We start from the raw sequence: 21057 nt of genomic DNA on the forward strand, positions 1-21057 counted from the left end.
CCTCTTCTGGAGTTCAGCTCCAGGCTTGTTGTTGAGTGACCATCAGCTCATGTAATTTACATTCGGGATGACAGTGGTGGTTTGCATCATTGTCACACCTTGTACAGACACTAAAGTGGTGACATCAGACATTCTTATGTATGTGATACTCTACTTTTTTTTCTGATACTGTTAAAATGTGGCCATCACAGTGACAATGGGCGAGAGCTCTGCCAAGAAGTTTTGTGGTGATTTTAAACAAATGGTCAATGCATATGTGTTGTGGGTTGGTATCCCATTCCAGGGCTAGAGGAGTTGTTGGTGACATTGTCAGGGAGCCGGTATTTTCATACATCTATGCACATAGTTGAGTGATGCACACCTGCAGTTGTCACTGGATGCCATTTCTTGAAGGACCTTACTGCTCAACACCCATTTAGGCTTTATTAGTTTAATCGCTTACCTGTTGAATTTTCATCAACAATATTTGGAGAAGTTAGTTCAGGGCATTCCTTTTGACATCCTCGATGCCATCTGAGTCACAGGCTCCAAGTGAGACGAGAATTTATGGAATCTGAAGGTGGTTTTCATTGACTTCTGAAGAACGGTCTTCATTGCAAATTGGAAAACTGGTTTTTTTCCACTAAGGTACATTGTTTAGGTCATGTGCTTTGCAGAGATGGCCTTGTCCCTGTGTAAAAGCTCAGCAAATCCATTATCAACTTGCCAGTGCTCAAAATCCTGTAAGAGCTGCAGTCCTTCTTGGGCAAGATTTCATTCGGCCTCTCTGCCATCCTCTTAACTGGCTTTGACTAAAGGATGTCAAATTTTCTTTGTCTGTGGATTGTCAATGAGCTTTTCAGTGTTTGTGCTTCTCCCTGTTAGGTTTACTTTAGGTAAACCTTCAACCCTGACCTGTGATGAGCCCCAGTATGGTACTGGCATGGTTCTGTTGCATCAGGGTCTGGATGACACTGAACAGCTCATAGTTTACTCATCAAAGACTTTTATGCTCTGCAACATAATTACTCAAAAGTGGAAAAGGAGGCATCAGCTATGATTTTTTGGGATTAAATAGTTCCATGTTTTCTTTATGGGGCAAGTTCCTACTCATTGCCAGCCACAAGTCACGGGTTTCCTTATTCGTCACTTGTTCCAAGCTGCTGTATAGGACTGTCCACCAATTGCAGAGGTGAGTGATCTTCCTCAGTAATTGTGGTTATGACAGTCGATTCTGATCACCAACCAGTATGCAAATGCGGATGCTCTATTGTGATTGATAGTGGTAGTAGATGCTGAATTCAACCAACAACCTGCTCTTGTTTTTACCGTGCTTGCTACAGTAGAGCAAAGCTGTTGAGTGGTCACCCTTCCAGCATTATCTCCTCACATACTCCAGTTGCTGCATGCATCACACTGGGGTACAACTTGTATAAATGGTTTGGAATGTTGTCATGTCTGCTGGCTAGCAATCAACTGTGGTACTGAACATGTGGTAAGGGCTTGCATGGCCTGTGCACAGTACCAGGGTGCACTACCACATTACATTCCCCTTGGCCAATTCCGACCAACCTTGGGACAGAGTGCAGTTAGGCTTTGTGGTGGATGTCGTTGATCAGTGTGCTGTGAGATCTCCCATATGTTGCCGAGCTGTCCTCCATGACATCAATGGCAAATATTTGTGCATTGTCCGTCATTTCATTGTTGGGGGCACCCCCCTGTCCTTGTATCTGATAATGATCAGCAACGCAATGGTGTCCAGTAACTGACTACTTCCCCATTTCACCCACAATCGAACTGGGGGGATGCAATGCTTTGTGCATATACAAGGCGCAGATGAAAAAGTCTGTGTCTGCCTCATCCTGAAAAGATGCACTGACCAATTTTCTTGGATGCGTACTGGGAAATGCTGGTTAGTGGGTGTAGTCCTCCACAATGTTTGCATGGGCACCATCTACAGGATCTTTGGGATTTGTTGCACCTCAAGTTCCATGCCCTGGACTGTTCCGGCCTGTAATATTTCCTTCATGGGGCTGATGTTTGTGCCCATTCATTCAGCTGGTAGCAGGTGTAGCTGCCAGGTACAGTGGTGGGCAAAACAGGTCGGCAGTTGCTTGTGGTTGATCTCAGTCAGCAGCTTTAGATCAGTCATTCCAGTCACTCATGGCCACGACCTTTCAGACCTTCAATGCTGCTGACTCCGAGCCTGACGGGTGAAAGGGTCAGTCGACGCACTGTTCTGGTTGGAGGCTCCCAATTGCGGCAGTGTGCTCATGCACTGCGATCCCCGCTGTGCCCTCTGCTATCCTGCCTTCAACCACAAAACTGGGTGACAGTGGACCTGCCCCTTGTGCCTGCTGCTGTGGAGCCCATGGAATTTGAACCAGTGCACTCTTTTCCCTGCTCACCAGTGGCAGAGTCTTCCCCTGCTCCCCATTCCTGACCGTGCTGATGGCCCAACCGTTACCCAAGCCTCCAGCCTTTGGCCTCTGAAATCTTCTGGTCTTCCAGCAGAGCAAGTGGCATAAGCATTGTCTCCTTCAGTGGTTGACCAGCTTTTAGGGAATTTCGCATCCTTTCCTGTTTTGTGATGCAGGTCAAGGCACAACCTAGGTTGTTTTCAGCCCTACATGGCCTTTCCAGTGGGAAGGGATTCAATATCCCTGCCAGCAGACATTCAGATGGATTCAGAGGAGCTGGTACACTTATAGCAGTGGAATAGTACAGGACGCTGACACAGTGGGTGGCGGGGGCAGAGCCCTGGCCCAATTGTTTACCTGCCAGCAGCAACAGTGGCAGCTCTAATGCTGATTTCAACTCCCGCAGACTGAGCCTTTGCATCACGCGATGCTTTGTTTTTATGTGCTTGGTTGTCAGTAGTTTGCACTGGTTGTGTAGGGTTTTCTGCCATGCTCAATCTCTATGTGGTGTTCGGATTCTCTGCTGCCCCTTAGATTGATTCACACATCAGGTTTCCTTCCCTCTACAGGGGTTTAGCTCTCAGCTTGTTGCCAAATTACCATTGACTCATACAGTTTATATTTGTGCTGACAGTGTAGGTTCACAGTGTTGTTGTGCCCTGTATGCATACAGGGAAAATGGAAAAACATCATATGTTAAGTCACAATGTGGACAAAAGTGTGTTGAGTGATCATGAGAGACAGTCACTGAAGAAGATTGTGATGAAAGCTAAGAGCACGGCAGCTGCAAAAGTCGCTGCAGAATTGAATGTTGCACTTGAGAACCCTGTCAATACCAAAATAACATGAAAGCAGCTCCATAAGCAGGGAATTCCGTGGATCCCACGATTACCCTTGAAGGCTGCATTACTGCCAAGGATTATGTGATCATTTTTGTCAGTCAGACCCATCTCATGGTGCAATATTTGTTTCCCAATGGTGTTGCTGTGTTCCAAGAAGACAGAGCACCTGCTCACACAGCTTGCAAAACCCAGGACTGGTTTTGTGTGCATGAGGATGAACAATTAAACAGACTGCAAAATTCAAAGTATCTGTGCGTACATACCTCCTCTGTAAATGTGTCTTATAATATAAATGAAAATTTGTAAGCATATAGAAGTAGATTATCATAAACATATTCCCACCATGATGTCATAAAAATTCTAAATACCTTTTAATTTTCAAATTTGTGTTTTTTATGAAAAAGCTGAAGTTGTAACTATGGTGATGAAAATGCTGTAAAAACTGTAAACATCATTTCACTTTTTTTAACTAGTTCTACAAATCTGTACATCAAATCAGTAATACGATGAAGCAGAAACTTCACTTGAAAGTTTATTTTATTTAATATTTTACAGTTTTCACAAATTAAGTCAGGTCCTAACAAGAACTGCTAACTTCCAACTGTTACAGCTCCCAACAGGAAATGGTTCTACGACTACATCACAACTGCCTCCTGCCAAAATATATCAAACACTGCATTTGTTCAAGGACAGAGATCTATCCATTACATCGTCAATAGAATTGATATTCTTGACCAAAGAATTAGGATTTGGTTTATATTCCATTACACTGTTCTCCACCTACTTCCTTCCCTGCTCCTGCTCCAGCCCTACACACACTATCAGAGCGCTTTAACCTTCTATACTTCTCTCCTCCCCCTCCCCCTCCCCCATCACCACTGCTCATCCTCTGGAACCCAGTATAGACTTCCGATGCTGCATCCAGCAGTCCACTACCTTGTGCCTACCACATTCCAACACATTCTCACAGGCAGCACTACAGCATCTTCCCCCACCCCAACCCTGCTATCCTCCCCCTTCACATCCCACACCTCTTCTGTAAACCCCCCCCCCTCCCCCTCCCCCTCTCCCCCCAGCACAGACCGCTGCTGATCATAGACACATTGGCTGTCGGGCCTTAGTGCCTGGAGATGACTGCAGTTATGCATGTTTGTTATGGGTGTGTGAATGTATGCATGTTTTGTTTGGTCTACATCTCAATCTAATAGTTAATAACATCTAGCAGTCTTTCTTTCTTTGGCAGCTGTCAACACCTCCTCAGTGTCATAAGCTAAAATCTATTCTTCTCATATTGCTGTTAATTATGTATGCATACCTTACATGTGGGCAATCAGTGTGGCATGACTGGACATATAGTAAATAAAATACACAGGAAAGTGTAACAAATGTATTAAAGCCTTTTTTAAATAATCAGACAATCAAAACTAGGTAATTACATATGCCTTCTGCAGTTCATGTTATGAAATTCAAAATTTTATACCAAGTGATAGAATGCTATCATAGTAATATGTAAAGCACGATGTTCAGTAGTTAGCTCATGTGTACACATTTTTCATTCAAATAATCACAGCTTTGTAAAATTTGTTAGATATGTGATCTTGTTGATCACTGAAAATGCCAGTCAAACAAATTATTTTATATGTACTGTCTTACTGCCAAAAAATCATCAATATTTTTCTTTAAATGTCAAAAACCTAGTCATTTTTTGCACTTTTCTTCTTCTCAGAAGCTGAATGTTTGGTACCAAAGATGTACTTAACAACATATTTTATTGTTATTGTCATTACCAGTAATGCACTTAAAATGCAAACCAGTAGGAAGAAGATGACATCTAGTAGGAAGTATTGGTACCATGTCAGATCCAGTGCCCCAGACCTCATGTGGTAGGCTCCCTTGTGACGTAAAACATATTCTGTCCAGTAGACAGCTGTATCCAGGGGTTTTTGTGGACGGTCATGAAACAGTCTGGAATACTTTCTCGCATTCTCTACATATCTGAAACAATTGAAACACACCACACTTACATTAAGACATACACTATGGAGGTGAACAATATCAGAGATATTGAAATTAAGTTTGTCTACTGTTATGAAAATGAGTTTCAAGTCAGTTGTATTGGAAAGTTAAAATTAAATTAATGTTTGTTTATGTTGTTCCAGTGTAAGTCAAGTGCCGGCACGCTGGTCAAGAATGTTAAAAAGTGGAGAGGGCTGTGAAGAATACGTCAGACAATAGTACACTGACCAGCCCCTCTCTAGGATGACACCGACACAGCAGTGGCCTCTAGGCAAAGAGAACATTGCCTGGCTGTGACCCAGTTGAAGATCATTGTAAATCCACAATGTTAAGTATTGTCATTTATCTTACTGTAATAAAAATTCATTAATGCAATTTGCCTCAATTGTTCTCTAGCGATCTGAGAAAGCAGGTTTCCTAGGCACCCCATATTCGACGAATGGGCAGGACACTACATAAGTATAGCAAAATACTGCAGAAGCATGATTGATCATTGTTGAAACAATGGTCAATTGATATAGACTATGACACAATGCTGGCCAATGGCCTTGCTGCAGTGGTAACATCAGTTCCTGTCAAATCACCAAAGTCAAGCACTCTCGGGCTTGGCTAACACTTTGATGGGTCACCTTCTGGGTCTGCCAAGTGCTGTTGGCAAGTGGGGTGCAGTCAGCCCTTGTGAGACCAGTTGAGGAGGTTCTTGACTGAGAAGTAGTGGCAGCCGTCACGAAAACTGATAACTGTGCTGACCACACACCACTCTTTACCTGGATCCAGTTATTCCTAAGAACTGAGGATAACATGGCAGCCGGTCAGTGCCGTTTGGTCTTCAAGACCTGTCAGACGATGTTTGTTTTTACGACACAATTCTAGGAAAGGAAAATAATAATCACAATAATAATTAAATAATGTTTTAACTAGGTGTTACGAGTTGTGCTCTTAAGTAGGTAGAGGCCTCTCTTTCTAGTAGTAAAAACTCCATGCTAGCCATTATTTAGTCCTGCTTCTATGCAGTTGTAGTCCATTTTGTTTAGTGGAAATCAGGACTTAAATTATAATGAAATATGTTTGAAAAATAGTAAAATTTTTCATAAAAACTATCTACTTTGCAAAAGATTTCCAGCACTCTTCCTGGAGGTATTTCTCTTAACATTATAACTCAGTCATTGTTTATTAGGTGTCAGAGACGGCAGTTGTTTGAAACAAATGTTCTAAATGAACTTTCTAGCCATTTGCACATAGTATAATATCTGCTCTTCACTAAACATCACCATAAAATCAAATAGTAGTTAGAGAATGTCCTCTTTTACACCATACATACAGTAAGAAATCTGTCTGAACTATAGGATAGTGTAAACTTTGCCCACGACAGTAAAAATAAAATGCAAACTAAAAGAGACACATGAAGGAAATGTACTTCCTTGTTTCTTGGTAGTGCTACTGCAGCCAATTTTAATGAATGAAAAAATCTTGAGAATCAATGTTTTGTAATAAGAGAAGTCCAATTCTTTCAGAGTTAAAAATAAACAAACCAATAAAGTAAAATTCTTAGACATATAATAGAGGTTTCTTGGGTGCTGGTTTGTTTCTGAAAACTCTAGAATGTCACATTGGAATACAAAATAAACGTGGAGTCTTCCCTCGTTACATCTGCACGTTTTGTATCAAATAAAGCTTTTGGCCCATAAGGCTGTTAAATCTTGCAATCCCACTGGATATATCAGGTGATATAGTTGTGCATATCTCCAGCAAGGTCACTAGGTGTGGTGCAGAGCAATATATATGCTGGCACCAGGTCATGAGGGTAAACAATGGTGACAAATTTAAGGACAGCCACAGATGGCCTCAGGTGTCTGATCTGGCACACTGTCCACTTTCTGCTCTCTGGCAGGATTATTTATGACCACTCTGCAATACTTGGCTATTTCTAGACATTAATTTGGACTCCATTATTTCCTGCCAACTGTGTTTGGCTTGCACATATGCACGTCTATTTTAATAATGTGGGCAGTCCCAATTTGACTGCATATTGTGCGTAACAGGACTGCACTAATGGTGTGTGCTTGTGCCTAGAAAGTGATTCACATTAGACAGCTTCCCAGCCCAATGAAGTGACAATGGTCTCCAACACTAATGTTTGAGTTATTTAGTAAATCTACAGGGTACTTTAAATGCCGATAGAAATGGTCCACATGGAAATCACTTATTCACCTGAGTTCCTGTGTCACAAGATCAAAGACCAACCTGCAGAGGTGGGGCATCCAGATGGACTCCCTTGATAGTGACTGTGGAGCTGCCATGCAGACATCAGATCTGCTACAATGCACATTACCTCCAACTGTTTGCACTATGGAAGATCTTGTATATGCTACACAAAATGTACTGGATGTTGCTAATTTTTGGGCACCCATTGTATAGTTAAATTAATCAATGTTTCTTAATATAATTGTTGTGTATAAATATCTATTTCATTCTTTGACTGGTTTAATTTATAAACCATAATGTATGTAGTAAAGTAATGCAGAAATGTATTCAATAATGTTTTAGTTTGCTTCTGACATGAAATAAATAAAAACCCTTAAACGCCTTTGTTTTTGTTTGGTTAAAGAGAATCAGGATCTATTATTTTCTGTGATTTAGTTTTACTTAACTGATGTTAATTAACACTCATGTTGTTGAAGAAGCAGGCTTATAAAACTACCTTCCTCATTTTCTCCCTGAAAATTACAGTCTTTCCTCAAGGACATAAATTTCTCTCAGTGGAATAATCCTCACCCAAGTTTTAGTGCTTTAACTTATAGAAATTTTAATTATATTGTGTTTTGTACTGCTTTGCAACTCACATGTGGTCGTTACCTTGGATTCAGAAGTAGTTCATTTACTGCCCATTGAAATGATTTTTCAGTGATGTTATTAAACAGAAGCATAATTCCATATCCGAGACTTTGCACTTTCAACAAGTTTGGTTCTTGATCACCATATATAGGAACTCCAAGAAGTGGGACAGCAAAGTGAAGGGCTTCTTGAACACTCATCATTCCTCCATGAGTGATAAAGAACTTCAAATTTCTGTGAGCTACAAGGGAAAAAAATGATTATTACAACCTGGAAAGGCATGTATCCATATGAAGCAAGTGATTTCATTAATACAGCTTTAAGTTTATGCCTGCTCATCATTCCACCATCCTATTCTGTCTCTCTCTCTCTCTCTCTCTCTCTCTCTCTCTCTCTCTCTCTCTGACAGTACAATATATATGGAGCAACTAGAAATGACGTGCATAAATGGATGTTAGTTGCAGGGAAATAAAGTATTGCTTTAATAATGTGACTGATTCACCACTAGGTAGAACAATTTCATGATCACAAATGAAAAGCATAAAACTGTAACTGCTTCATAGTATTAATTTATTAATTCAATTAGATAACTTATCTGTTGCTTACATGGCCTTGCAACCAAAAAACAGGTTAACTAAATAATTAATACTGTAGAATACCCACAATTTTGTGCTCTTCATTTGTAATTTACATCTGTTACATTCATATTCTGCAAATCACTATGAAGTGAATGGCTGAGGGTAATAATCTGTTTCTTACCAAAATACTCCAAGCATATGATTATGTAAGAAATATATTCAGGATCTTCAAAAATAAATGTAAACAGCTGAAAAATAAAATTATAAAAAGAAAATTAAAGTTTTGTTGAAGATAACAGTGGCTACTCAGACACATTACTAATTGGTTTTAAGGCCTGCTCACCAAACATAAGAAACATAGACTGAGGTGACAAAAGTAATTCGATAGAGAGATGAACATGTACAGATGATGGTAGCATCACATACACAAGGTATAAAAGGACAGTGAATTAGCAGAGGTGTCATTTGCAGTCAGCTGATTCATGTGAAAAGGTTTTCAATGTGATTATGGGTGCAAGATGTGAATTAACAGACTTTGAATGCAGAATGGTAGTCACAGCTAGACACATGGGATATTCCATTTTGGTAATTATTAGGGACTTCAGATATCCATGGTGTCAAGTATGAGACAAGAATATCACGTTTCAGGCATTACCTCTCACCATGGACAATGTAGCGGCCGATAGTCTTCACTTAATGACTGAGAGCAGCAGCATTTGCATAGGATTGTCAGTGCTAAGAGACAAGCAACACCATGTGAAATAACTGCATGAACCGACGTGGGCCATATGATGAATGTATTCATTAGGACAGTGCAGCAAAATTGGGCATTAATGGGCTATGCCAGTCGGTGACTGACGCGAGTGCTTTTGCTAACAGCACGACATTGCCTGCAGCGCCTCTCCTGATCATATCAGTTGAACCGTAGACTACTGGAAAACTGTGGCCTGGCAGGGTCTGGGTGTGGCGCAGACCCCACAAAGCCATGGTCCCAAGTTGTTAACAAGGCACTGGCAAGCTGGTGGTGACTCCATAATGTTATGGGCTGTGTTTACTTGGAATGGACTGGATCCTATGGTCCAAATGAACCAACCATTGACTGAAAATGATTATATTTGACTACTTGTAGACAATTTGCAGTCATTGATGGACTTAATGTTCCCAAACATGTCACCAGGCCACAATTGTTCGCAAACGGTTTGAAGAACATTCTGGATAATTCAAGCGAATGATTTGGCCATCCAGACCGCCTGGCATGAATACCATCAAACATTTATGGAACTAATCAAGAGGTCAGTTCATGCACATAATCCTCTGCTGACAACACTTTTGCAATTATGAATGGTTATAGAGGCAGCATGGCTCAATATTTCTGCAGGGGACTTCCGACAACTTTTTGAGTGGGTGCCATGTCGAGCTGCTGCACTCTGGTGAGGAAAAGGAGGTCTGACACAATATTAGGAGGTGTCCCCTTATTTTTGTCACCTCAGTGTACTTCATGTGACTACGTCTTAAGAACAAGGCAGTTTAAAATATTTTTTAAGGCTCAGAGTAAATAACATTTTCTTTCACCTTTTACTTCAAATATTATCTCACTTCTACAAAGACAAGAGAATCACATATTCTAGAATTTGGATATCATACTTCGTATGTTTTGACAGTTATTTCAATGGGCTGCAAAACAATCAATTTTAAATATGTACTTTTGTGTAGGGGAAGATGTTGTATCTTGGTACCTTTTCAAACTTCGTTTCTAGCCAGCTCTTTAATGGAAGTTTAATATATTCCCTTGCTCCACTTTTCAATGATGCCATTCACTTTTTATGTGGTATAATCTTTTCCTGAACTTACAACAGTTACTTCAGAAAATTGTGTTATTTTTTTAAAAGCAAAAACATGTTCCAAAATGCAACATGATCATGTGCCTACAAACAAACATTCACTTGAAATTTGAAAGCTCTGCAATAAAAAAAAAATCTTGTCGATACTGTGTTTAACAGTCTATCTGTTATGTTATTACTCTACTACACACCAACAGTCACTAAGTGAAATCAAATTAAGCAGAAGTATTATAAAAAATGAATTACATGTTATACACAATTTCAAATAGAAGCTATTGCAAATTAACACAAATTTCCATTTTCAAGACATGTTAAGACATTAAAGAAACTCAGATCATTTGTAAGTAACACATGTTCCACTGTAAAAGATTTTCTTCTGTTTCAAAGTACAAGATGATGCATGACCAAAGTACAGCTTAACTTTCCACATGTTACATAAATAGTTTTAAAAATATATAACATTTTACTCACCATGAAATTCTACACCTGAAGAAATTAGCAATATATTTCAAACAGTTTTAGTTCATTGTACAGCACTTAAATGTCTAGAATGCAAAATATTTACAAATGCTGTGCAAAACATAACCTCATACCTAACAACAACAAAAACTGTAGGAAATGACTGAAACTGCTTAGGGTAGTCTCCAGTGTGCATTGCTTCTGATTCTAAAACCACTCACTAGACTGAAGTACTGACAAAAAACATTGTTTGTTCCTAGGTGCAAATTTCTCCCCTCCTGTCAATGTCATATGTTGTACATTAACCAGACAATATTTCTGCAATTATCTTTGATCTATGATAACAGAAATGTGTAAATCACAGTGGCAAATAGCATGTTATGTATGAATGTTTCTCTTGTTCTTCTTATTTCTTTTATTAAGCAAATATTTCCATGTAGCTCATAAGTACAAACTCTTACTATTAGTCTTTCAGTTTGGTAGGAGGGAGAAATGTGTAGAAATGAAATTGTGAAAACTGAGGAAATGAAAATAATAATAATAATGATAAAAAAAAGAATTGACATGTTCCACACCCATGAGGATCTCGGCAGCACGGATCTATGGAACAAAAAGCTAATCTAATCCAATCTAATCTAAAGAATGAGTGTCATATCCATGGAATCTAAAAAGCAGAGTAATTAGTGATATATGTGTCTGCAACAACAAAACAAAATTTTTTGAGAACTGTTGTATTCTAATGAGAGAAAATTCACTTAGTCTTCTTAATGTCATGCATCAAAGAAAATTAAATGCAGAATATTTTTTGAACACAGTAGTTTCTAAATCAAAGCTTTATTTATGCACAATGAGTTCTTAAAACAAGTTTTTGAAAAGTACCAGTGTAATCAAGTAAATATTAAGCTACCACTAGTGGATAAACAGCATTGATAGTTAGAGACTAGAGTGTACACACAGTATAGTAATAGGCTTTTGGTACTACTTTAGTACATTATGGCATTGGACTAGAATTTATGCATGAGGTTAATATCCCAGAGCTGAATATGACACCCTGTCCCCTTCTCAGCATGCCCAAATTCACAAACGTCTTGTAATTCATCCTTTGCATTTTTATTGCCAATTATTTATTGAATTCTGCTGTCATACCTTGCACCATTCTTTACCAAAAGGTAGTGAGCGACTGTGGCCTTGCTTAAAGTGCTTGGTAGTATTTTATATAATTTTAATTTGAAACAAGTCTTCCTCGACTCAGTCCCATAAGTTTGAAGTCTATATTAAGACTCCAAACTTGAAGAGACCAATATCACATTTCTTACAGCCCAGAAACAATATAATATTGGCAAGCAGGTAAAATATGTGTCATGCATGATGCTTCTGAATTATGGAGCTAATTATGCTGAAAATAATTTCATTTTATGGCTTCTTTGCCATATCCTAATTTTATTCCCATTATCCACTATTACAAATTGTAGGAAGTGCCAGTCTGCTGCTTGGTGTGGAAAGCACCAAATAATTTAAATTACATCCATTGTGCTAAAATATTTTGTCTGAGTTATGTAAAAGACACATCTGGACACTGATGTTCTTTTATACAGCAAGAAACCCAAAAGCTTAGTTGAGTAAAGAAGGATAATAAGCAAAGGTGAAAATGTTATGTCAGAAGAGTTGCTTCTATGCTGTAGAAGAATTTATGAATGCCAATCTAAAGTAACCAAGTTAAATATTTTCTTCTGTACCAATAGTTTACAGCTGATTAACTCACTGTACATATGTTACTGTTACTTTGCTTATTGTCAGCATAAAATAACCAAGTCAAATGTTTTCTTCAATACCACAAGCTTTTAGCCAATTTATTTCATTCTACAGAATATTAATTATAATACATAGGCTACACAAAACCTAACTGTGACTTTTGCTATACCTGTGTGTAAAAATGCACAACAGGATTTTTGGAATCAGTAAAAATCAAATTTCACTTGGAAACATTTACTACAGAAAGGTCTGAATGTAAAAAATAGAGTGGACAGACAGTGCCCTATTCACAACAAACCCCTCAGAAAATTGGGCATGTAATTAGCCTTGTAGTTGACTCATTGAAGGACATGCAAAAAATGTAACCCAACTGATGGACAACATACTGATCACATAAATGTGTGAAGTGCCAGAAGCATTCCACATTTACCTACCATCCTTAAATGGATAACTGAAGTTGCAGACTGAATTATTTATAGTATCAAAAGAGTCATAACATGATATTTTTTGTGCTCTCATGAGGAATACCAGCATATGATATAAAGTTCTAGGGCAGTTTTACTGACACTGATACATAGGACAGACATCCTTTTTTATATAGCTTTTGTAAAGTTTTAAAGACATGATGTGTTCTAGTCACTTCATTCATGAAGTATATTGATTAAATATATTTTTTAAATTATTCTATCAGAACCCTCCTATGTACTGATATGCAAGATATGAGTGGTGGATTTAAGTCAGTTAAATGCTACATTTTAACCACATATATGTATAGATGGAAAAATAAATTGCATCAAAAGGAAAATTCACTCGAGATAACTAAAAAATCGACAGACAGGATTGCTGAGTGGTACTTATGCTCAGGAGGTGAAATGCAGTACCTGACAAAAAAATTCAGCAATCAGGAGACACAGTCAGGTGTCAAAGTAATTTTGTATGCGTACTCACCATTGGTGAGCATGTAAATGATTAATAGTTGCTTACCAGGCTTGTGAGGCTATGTATGGGGCAGGAACAGTATGAGATGTTGAGTGATCGCTGTGGAGGACACGGAGTATAATATCCCTTGGCCCATACTAGCTGCCGGAAGAGAGTGATTGGTTCAATGACCTTTCTATTGTTATTGGTTTAAAGTGAAGATATATCACAAGGTAGCGCGTTTTGCCTGCATGAACGAAATGTTTATTCCTTGACTCTATGTTGCTCCATGGCGAGGAAGAAAAGTAAGAAAATTGGAATGTGACTGGACTTATTTATGAGACAGTCATTGTTAGCTGCCATATTGTATAATTTTTTTTTTTTTTTTTTTTTTTTTTGGACTCACAAGTGATATGTGATGTTAATGTGGAGTTTAGTAACATTCATAATACAGTTTGTATCATTTCAAAGGTAAATGCGGGTATTTAGTTTTGAGCAAATGATTCTGTGATGAACTATTATGTACTACAAGCCTGTATAGGACTTCGAACATTTGGTGGTTGATGTTTACTATAGAATCTGCTTCAATAACATGGTAAAAAGAATAGAGAAACTTTTCTCTGCTAAAAAGAACTTATTTTACTCGCAGACAATCATCAAATGACTAAATGTGAATCGCAGTGTTGGAGTTCGAGAAGATCCTATAGAAGTTTTCTTTCTCTTACATTTCAAGAATTTTACAGGCAACCGTCAGAGTCGGCAGCTGCTTCTCCACCGTGAGATTAACTTGTTTACGTGTACGAAATTATGTATGCTGTGGGAGTAGTCAACGCCAATCGAGACAGTTTTCTTCACAAACATACAGAGAGAGAGAGACTACACAAACTAGCTCAGTAACAATGAATTTAATATTACCAGCAGTTTAAAAGATTAATTTCTTCTTTTGAGCAGTAAAAATATAATAAAGGAGGTGCCACAGTCTTGCATGAGGCAGTGCCCTCAGCATGTGACCGAGCTTGAAAGTGGCCTTATTGTGAGTCTCCATTTGGCTGGCTGGTTGGCTCGTGTAGTATCCAGATTTGTGGGGCATTCAGATGTGACAGTGCCCCAATGTTCAGCTGCACGAGAATGTGAGGGCAGGCATTCTCACTGCCAAGGTTCCAGTTCACCACCCCTGATCATCACAAGTGAGGATCACCACACATTATAACCCCTTCACAACTGTGTATGCCAACTGAGAACAAGTAATAAACTCTCTGTAACATTCTGTGTCATCACACGCCATTGATCAGAGACTAGCAGAGCCGGACTAGGGAATTATCATTCCACGCATACAGTGCTGTCAAAAGCACAAAACAAATGGGTGCATTTGGAGTGGTGCCATGACTGGGAAGCACGGACAGCTGATGAATGAAGTCACAATGTGTTCAGTGATGAATGGCAGTTCTGCACAATCCAGATGACCTTTGTTGGAGAATATGATCGTGACCTGGTGAGAAGCCTCATTTAAGAATTTTTAACATGTTGCAGCCTTGTCAGCAAGTGTGATAAATTAATATGTCAATAATCCGCCTCAGTTGCTAAATGTTACTGGTCTTTACCCAGGTTTCTGGTAAAGTAACTTCCAATGTAGCGTTTGTGGCTAACCGACCGCTTTCCACGAAGTGGGGCCGGGGCTGTTCCTCAGTTAAGTAACATAGCTTGGCATGGTACTTTAGCTTTTTATGTTTGACCATGCCTTATTCTGGCACGTATTAGTTTATTTAAGATGGCGGCTAGTGACAAGAGTAAATCGTGTCTTAAGTGCAATAAATTAATAAAAACCACGGAAATATTTGTGATCAGTGGATTATGGTGTAGAAAACAGTTTCACAGTGATTGTGTTGGTCTAAGCAACAGTGAAATAAGTCTCGTGAGAAATTCGAAAGAGTGAATTAAGTTTTGTTGTGAAGCATGCGAGTATGCCTTACATGTTCAGCTGTCGAAAGAGGTAGGAACTACAAAGGATTGGGAAGATGTACAATATTTAAGGGAAAGCGTGTCAACTGCAGAAGTGAGTAATATTAACGAGACAAAAAGCTACAGCCACGTTGTAAAAAATAGTGTTTGTAATAACGGTAAAGGCGAAATCGAAAAGCTAAATGAACGATTAAAAAGTCTTCAGCTAGTTGCTGATATACTGAGACGAGATATCACTAAACTTGAGAATGAAAACGGTGAGTTAAATAACATTGGTTGTGAGCAGTAAACGCCAAAAGAGCATAAACAACTTAAACACACATTCCAGTGAAAGTAATGGTCAAAATTACGTAAATAGGCCTAACTTAAATGCCCTTCAAAGTGAAAACAGTGCCCTAAGGGGTGTAAACAATTCAAAAACTATTTCTCGTGTAATGCCAAACAAAGTGACTAAAAAAGTGCCTTGCTCACAATGAAATACATGGAATAAACCTAATCTTGTGTGCACAAACAAGTTCAGTGTGTTATCAGAAAGCAGCAGCAACTCCATAAACATTGAAAGTGAACAAGCCACCCAACGTGAAGATAAAAACATTGTAAGAAGCTGCAAAAACATCGCCAACAGCCAGAAACAGTGAACAAAGAAACATAATGTGCTTTTTCTAACAGACAGCCACGGAAGAAAGCTAGCAAATATTCTACAGGATGTGAATACGGATCTTCGTGCAACTGGCATCGTAAAACCTGGTGCGAGGACAGAAAATATTGTTGAAGACATCTCAGAACACAAGAATACAAGGGACAGTAACTTTGTTGTTTGTGTGACTGGTGCAAATGATGCAGCACATAATGAAGCCGACACATGTATAACAGGTTTGAAAATTTTTTTACATGTAAGTAAGATGGAAAACACTATTGTTGTGACGATACCTCATAGACATGACTTGATCTATAATTCATGTGTTAACAAAGAGATTCGCAAAACAAATATTAAAATCAAACAACTATGTTCCATTTATGCTAAATGCAATGTAGTGGATATTAGCAGACTTGAAAGAAATTTGCACACTGAACACGGTTAGCATCTAAATTACCATGGGAAAACATTTTTGTGTCAGGAGATAAACAATGTTCTAAATGAAATACGAGCACGCAGCAGCCTTGTCTAAAAAGACAGTCCCACAGAGCATGACTGAACACCTCCTTTTTTAGAGAAAATGACATTACAGATGAAGGAAAGTTAGAAACCACATTAAGTGGAAACTGCAGGAGTCTAATTCATTTAGATAATTGTGCAACCCTAGATCATGTAGCGAAAATAAATGAATACAGAAGGTTCTGTGAAAGTAGAATACCATTATGTAGCAGTGACAGTTTCCTCCTCCTTCATATAAATGTACAATCTCTTAGGTGTAAAATCAATGAATTACAATACTGGTTCGATAAAATCAACTGTAGTGTACTATGCATCAATGAACACTGGATGAAAGACACTGAAATAGACTTGTGTGTTCCTCTTTGATATTCGTTAGTTACAAGCTACTGCAGAAAAAGTATTACACATGGTGCGGTCTCAATATATGGCAAAAGTAACCTTGAATTGCATTACTCAGTTATAGACCTTAGTAGAATATGCCTTGAAGCTACAATAGAAGTAGCTGGTGTGGTAATGCACAAACAGAAAACTGTAATTGTCTCAAACTATCGAATCCCAGGCTCTGATGAGATAGTATTTATAGAAAAAATTAATACTTCAATATTGCTGTTGTCAAAATATAAACAGCATAGAATTGTAATTGTAGGTGATATTAACATAGATATAAGGGCAAAGAGAAAAAATGTAATTCATATGACTCTGAAGTCATTAAACTATTACTGTCTCAATGAAAAACCCACTAGACTGAACACATGCCTTGATAACATAATTAGCAATGTACAAAGAGACTCCATACAATGTGATGTAATAGAATTACGAATATCAGATCACGCAGGGCTATGGCTTCAAATAGAAAAGTCAGCCTTTAGTTCTACAGAGAGAGAAGTGACATATAGAATTCTAGGCAAATCCAATGTAAACAAAATGATAAACCAGTTAAAAGAAATGGATTGGACTCATGTAATGGATAACAAGAAAATGATTAATAAATGTTTTTCCATTTTCCTGACAGAGATCAAGCATATATAGAAATGACATGCCCTTGGTAACCAAAAGGTACCAGAGTAGTATTACTCATAAGCAACAAAATACTAACAAGTGGTACACCCCACAACTTAACAAACTCAGAATACTACTGATGATTATGAAAGACAAATCTCATGACAGTGATAGGGACAGGGAAAATTACACTAAGATGAGAAACCTTTACAGATTACAAATAAAAAATGCTAAGTGCTGTGCAAATGATGAATATAATTTAAATTCTAAAAATTAATGTAAAGCTGCCTGGACTGTCATTACAAAGGAAATTAATAATACCAATAAAGAAAGGAGTATCCCTATCGACTGCAATATTCTCAATGAATATTTTGTAAATAGCATCACCACCCCACCCATCAATTCTGCCTCTGATGCAGAAGCATTGCTCACTTGTGCAAAACAGACAAGAAGTGAGAAGTTCACTTGGACCTGAACCACATTAAATGATATTCATAAATCAATAAACAAATAAAGTAATTCCAAAACAGAAGATTATTATGGACTCAGTAATCTCATCATTAAATGAATAGCAAAAGAAATTGAAATGCCACTTCTCTCACTGTCAAACAGAGTACTTGATGAAGGAATATTCCCCGACTGTCTTAAGCTCACAGTTACATTGTTTGTGTATAAAAAAGGTGAGAGAAACCTCCCAAATAACTACAGACCCATTTCAATAGTACCAATCATATCCAAGTTAGTAGGAAATTGTGTGCATAAGCAGATATACAGGTATTTTGAAACCAACAAAATTTTAAATGAACAACAATTTGGCTTCAGGTCACACCTATCAACTGTAAAAGCAGTAGAAGCTTTGGTGAGCAATGTTTACGAAGGGTATGAAAAAAGGGTATCAATGTTTGGAACGCTTATTGACCTAAGTAAAGCATTTGACTCGGTGTCACATGACACACTCATCAAAAAGTTAAAATACTATGGCAATGAAGATGACACACACTGTCTATTCAAATCTTATCTAAGCAAAAGGTTACAACTTGTATATGCAAATAAGCAGAGTTCAGAAATACTCCCTATAGAAGGAGGAATACCCCAAGTCTCTGTTCTTGGACCTTTTTTGTTCATTGTCTATGTTAATGACTTCTCGAATAATGTGTAAGAACATACTATATACTGATGATATGACATTAATAAGTACAGGAGAGAACTTACAGAGTGTACTGGACAAAAATAGAGAAATGAGGCAAATGGCTAATTACTGGTGTCAGGTTAACCAGCTGTGCATAAATCAAACAAAAACAGAAGAAATAATATTTAATCTCAAAGTAACTAAAAATGAAAACAAAACAGTGAAATTACTTGGAATAATCATAGACCAAAAGCTCTCATGGGAAGGACACACCAATTATCTATGTAGTAAACTAGCACGAGTACTTTTCTTATTGTATAAATTAAGAAACAGTGTGAGCAAGCAATTGCTACTCCACTCATACTATGCTTTTTTTCATTCCCAACTGCAATATGGAATATTGCTTTGGGGTAACTCCCCAGGGACTGAATGTATTTTCAGATGGCAGAAGAAAGCAATCAGGTGCATGGAAGGGTTAGCACCCAGAGAGTCCTGCAGAAATTATTTTAAATCTCTTGGCGTAATGACAGTGCCAAGCATGTACATATATAACTGTTTAATATATGCCAGAGAAAATCTGAAAAAATTGAACATGAGATGCGATGTGCATGCACATAGTACAAGAAGCAGTCAGCTGCTGGACTTGTCTTCCACAAGACTTGCGGTAGTCCATAATAACTATAAGTACTTAAGCATAAAATTTTTCAATAAGTTACCATGCTCAGCTCATACAGTACCACTAAATAAATATAAGAATACATTGCAAACCCGGCTAAAAAACAACAAATTCTATACAACAGAAGAATTCTTAGAAACTAATCATCGAAATATATGTTTTACCTAAGTTATGAAAAAAATGTTTTGACATTATATAAGCTAGTTATTTACTGTGATTCTTTTCTTATGTGTGTATTTAATTACTGTATGAAACATTGTTTTACATAATGCTGAAGAAAAGGTCTTTAGTTCCTTTTCTCCCCTTTCTGTAACTATATGAATATTGTACTGAAGCTAAAACCCTCTGTAAACTTTGACGAAGCCAATTGCATGAAAAATACTGAAAGGCTAATAAAAATATTCTATTCTATTCTATTTTATGCTTTTGAAGAAGGCTAGATTACTGTAGTTGAAACCTGGGTAAAAATCAGTAACTGAGGCAGATTTGAAGCCTCATTCTTCGAATATTTTCGAGAGGCATGGCAGAGTTAATTCTGGTATCTCGGTTGGAGGGACCATATGGTATGATTAAGATCATGGTTGCTAGTGACTGAGGGAACTCTGGCAGCACAGTGGTATGTCATGGATATCTTATGTCCTCATGTTTTAGGCTACCTTTCATGTGACATGTCTCTGTGAACTGTTTGTGTGACATTGAGTTACTTCTGTGACCAGCAGGATTCCCAGGCCTATCCCTAGCTGAACATGTGTGGTGCCAGCTTGGATGTAAACTCTGTCCCAGTACCAGCATCCAGGATATCATGGGCTTAGTTACAACGGTTGTTGGCCAGCTTCCATCAGGATAGGATACAATGTCTTTATGACACCCTCCCCAATCAAATAAGAGCATGCATCCAGGCAACATCATACTGATAAGTGAGCTCATACTGCAACTTTCTCTGTCAATTTGACTCTTATATTGTAAACACTAAAATAGCATCACACCCTCCCAGCCTACCCCTTCTGGGTGATCCACTTTTTTTTGTCAGGCTGCTTCTTTAGTATTGTGACACACACACAGACACACACACACACACACACACACACACACACACACACACAGAGACAGACATGTTGGTAACAGGCAGGTCCCTGTTATCCTGGTGTCTAAGTATCCAGCTCTTCCTTCTGCATCCCTAAACTGACCCTCCTCTCTCATGGAGGAAGGAACTGATAGTTCTGAAAGGTAGGATAGTGTCATCACTAACTTGTACGGCTATTGGCAGCACTAAATATTTCACCTCTTGATGTTAAGTACTGGCTAGCAGACTTCTCTCATAATTTTATAAACAAAAATTTAACCCTTCAGTTTTTATGTCAATAAATTTATTAAAAGCCACACAAAATAAATCAGTGAAATAGTTTCATTTAAGTAATTGTAACCAATACCAGTTAATGATTGTATGCAATGGAAATGAATCTCACACTCTGCAGTGGAGTAGCTACTGTTATGAATT

General features: G+C 38.1%; 1 protein-coding gene across 2 annotated transcripts in view; it reads right to left on the reverse strand.

The window, feature by feature from the left end:
* Positions 1-4614: 4614 nt before the first annotated feature.
* Positions 4615-21057, reverse strand: part of LOC124544802 (UDP-glucosyltransferase 2-like) — a 130535-nt gene continuing 114092 nt past the window's right edge. For both annotated transcript variants that reach the window (XM_047123487.1, XM_047123486.1), the window contains exons 5-6: positions 8114-8333; positions 4615-5236 (exon numbers count right to left, since the gene is read on the reverse strand). In XM_047123487.1, the coding sequence (XP_046979443.1) occupies positions 4936-5236; positions 8114-8333 (521 nt within the window). In that variant the 3' untranslated portion in view covers positions 4615-4935. The remainder of the gene's footprint in view (positions 5237-8113; positions 8334-21057) is intronic.

The sequence above is a fragment of the Schistocerca americana genome, chromosome 8, assembly GCF_021461395.2.
Source record: "Schistocerca americana isolate TAMUIC-IGC-003095 chromosome 8, iqSchAmer2.1, whole genome shotgun sequence".
NCBI lineage: Eukaryota > Metazoa > Arthropoda > Insecta > Orthoptera > Acrididae > Schistocerca > Schistocerca americana.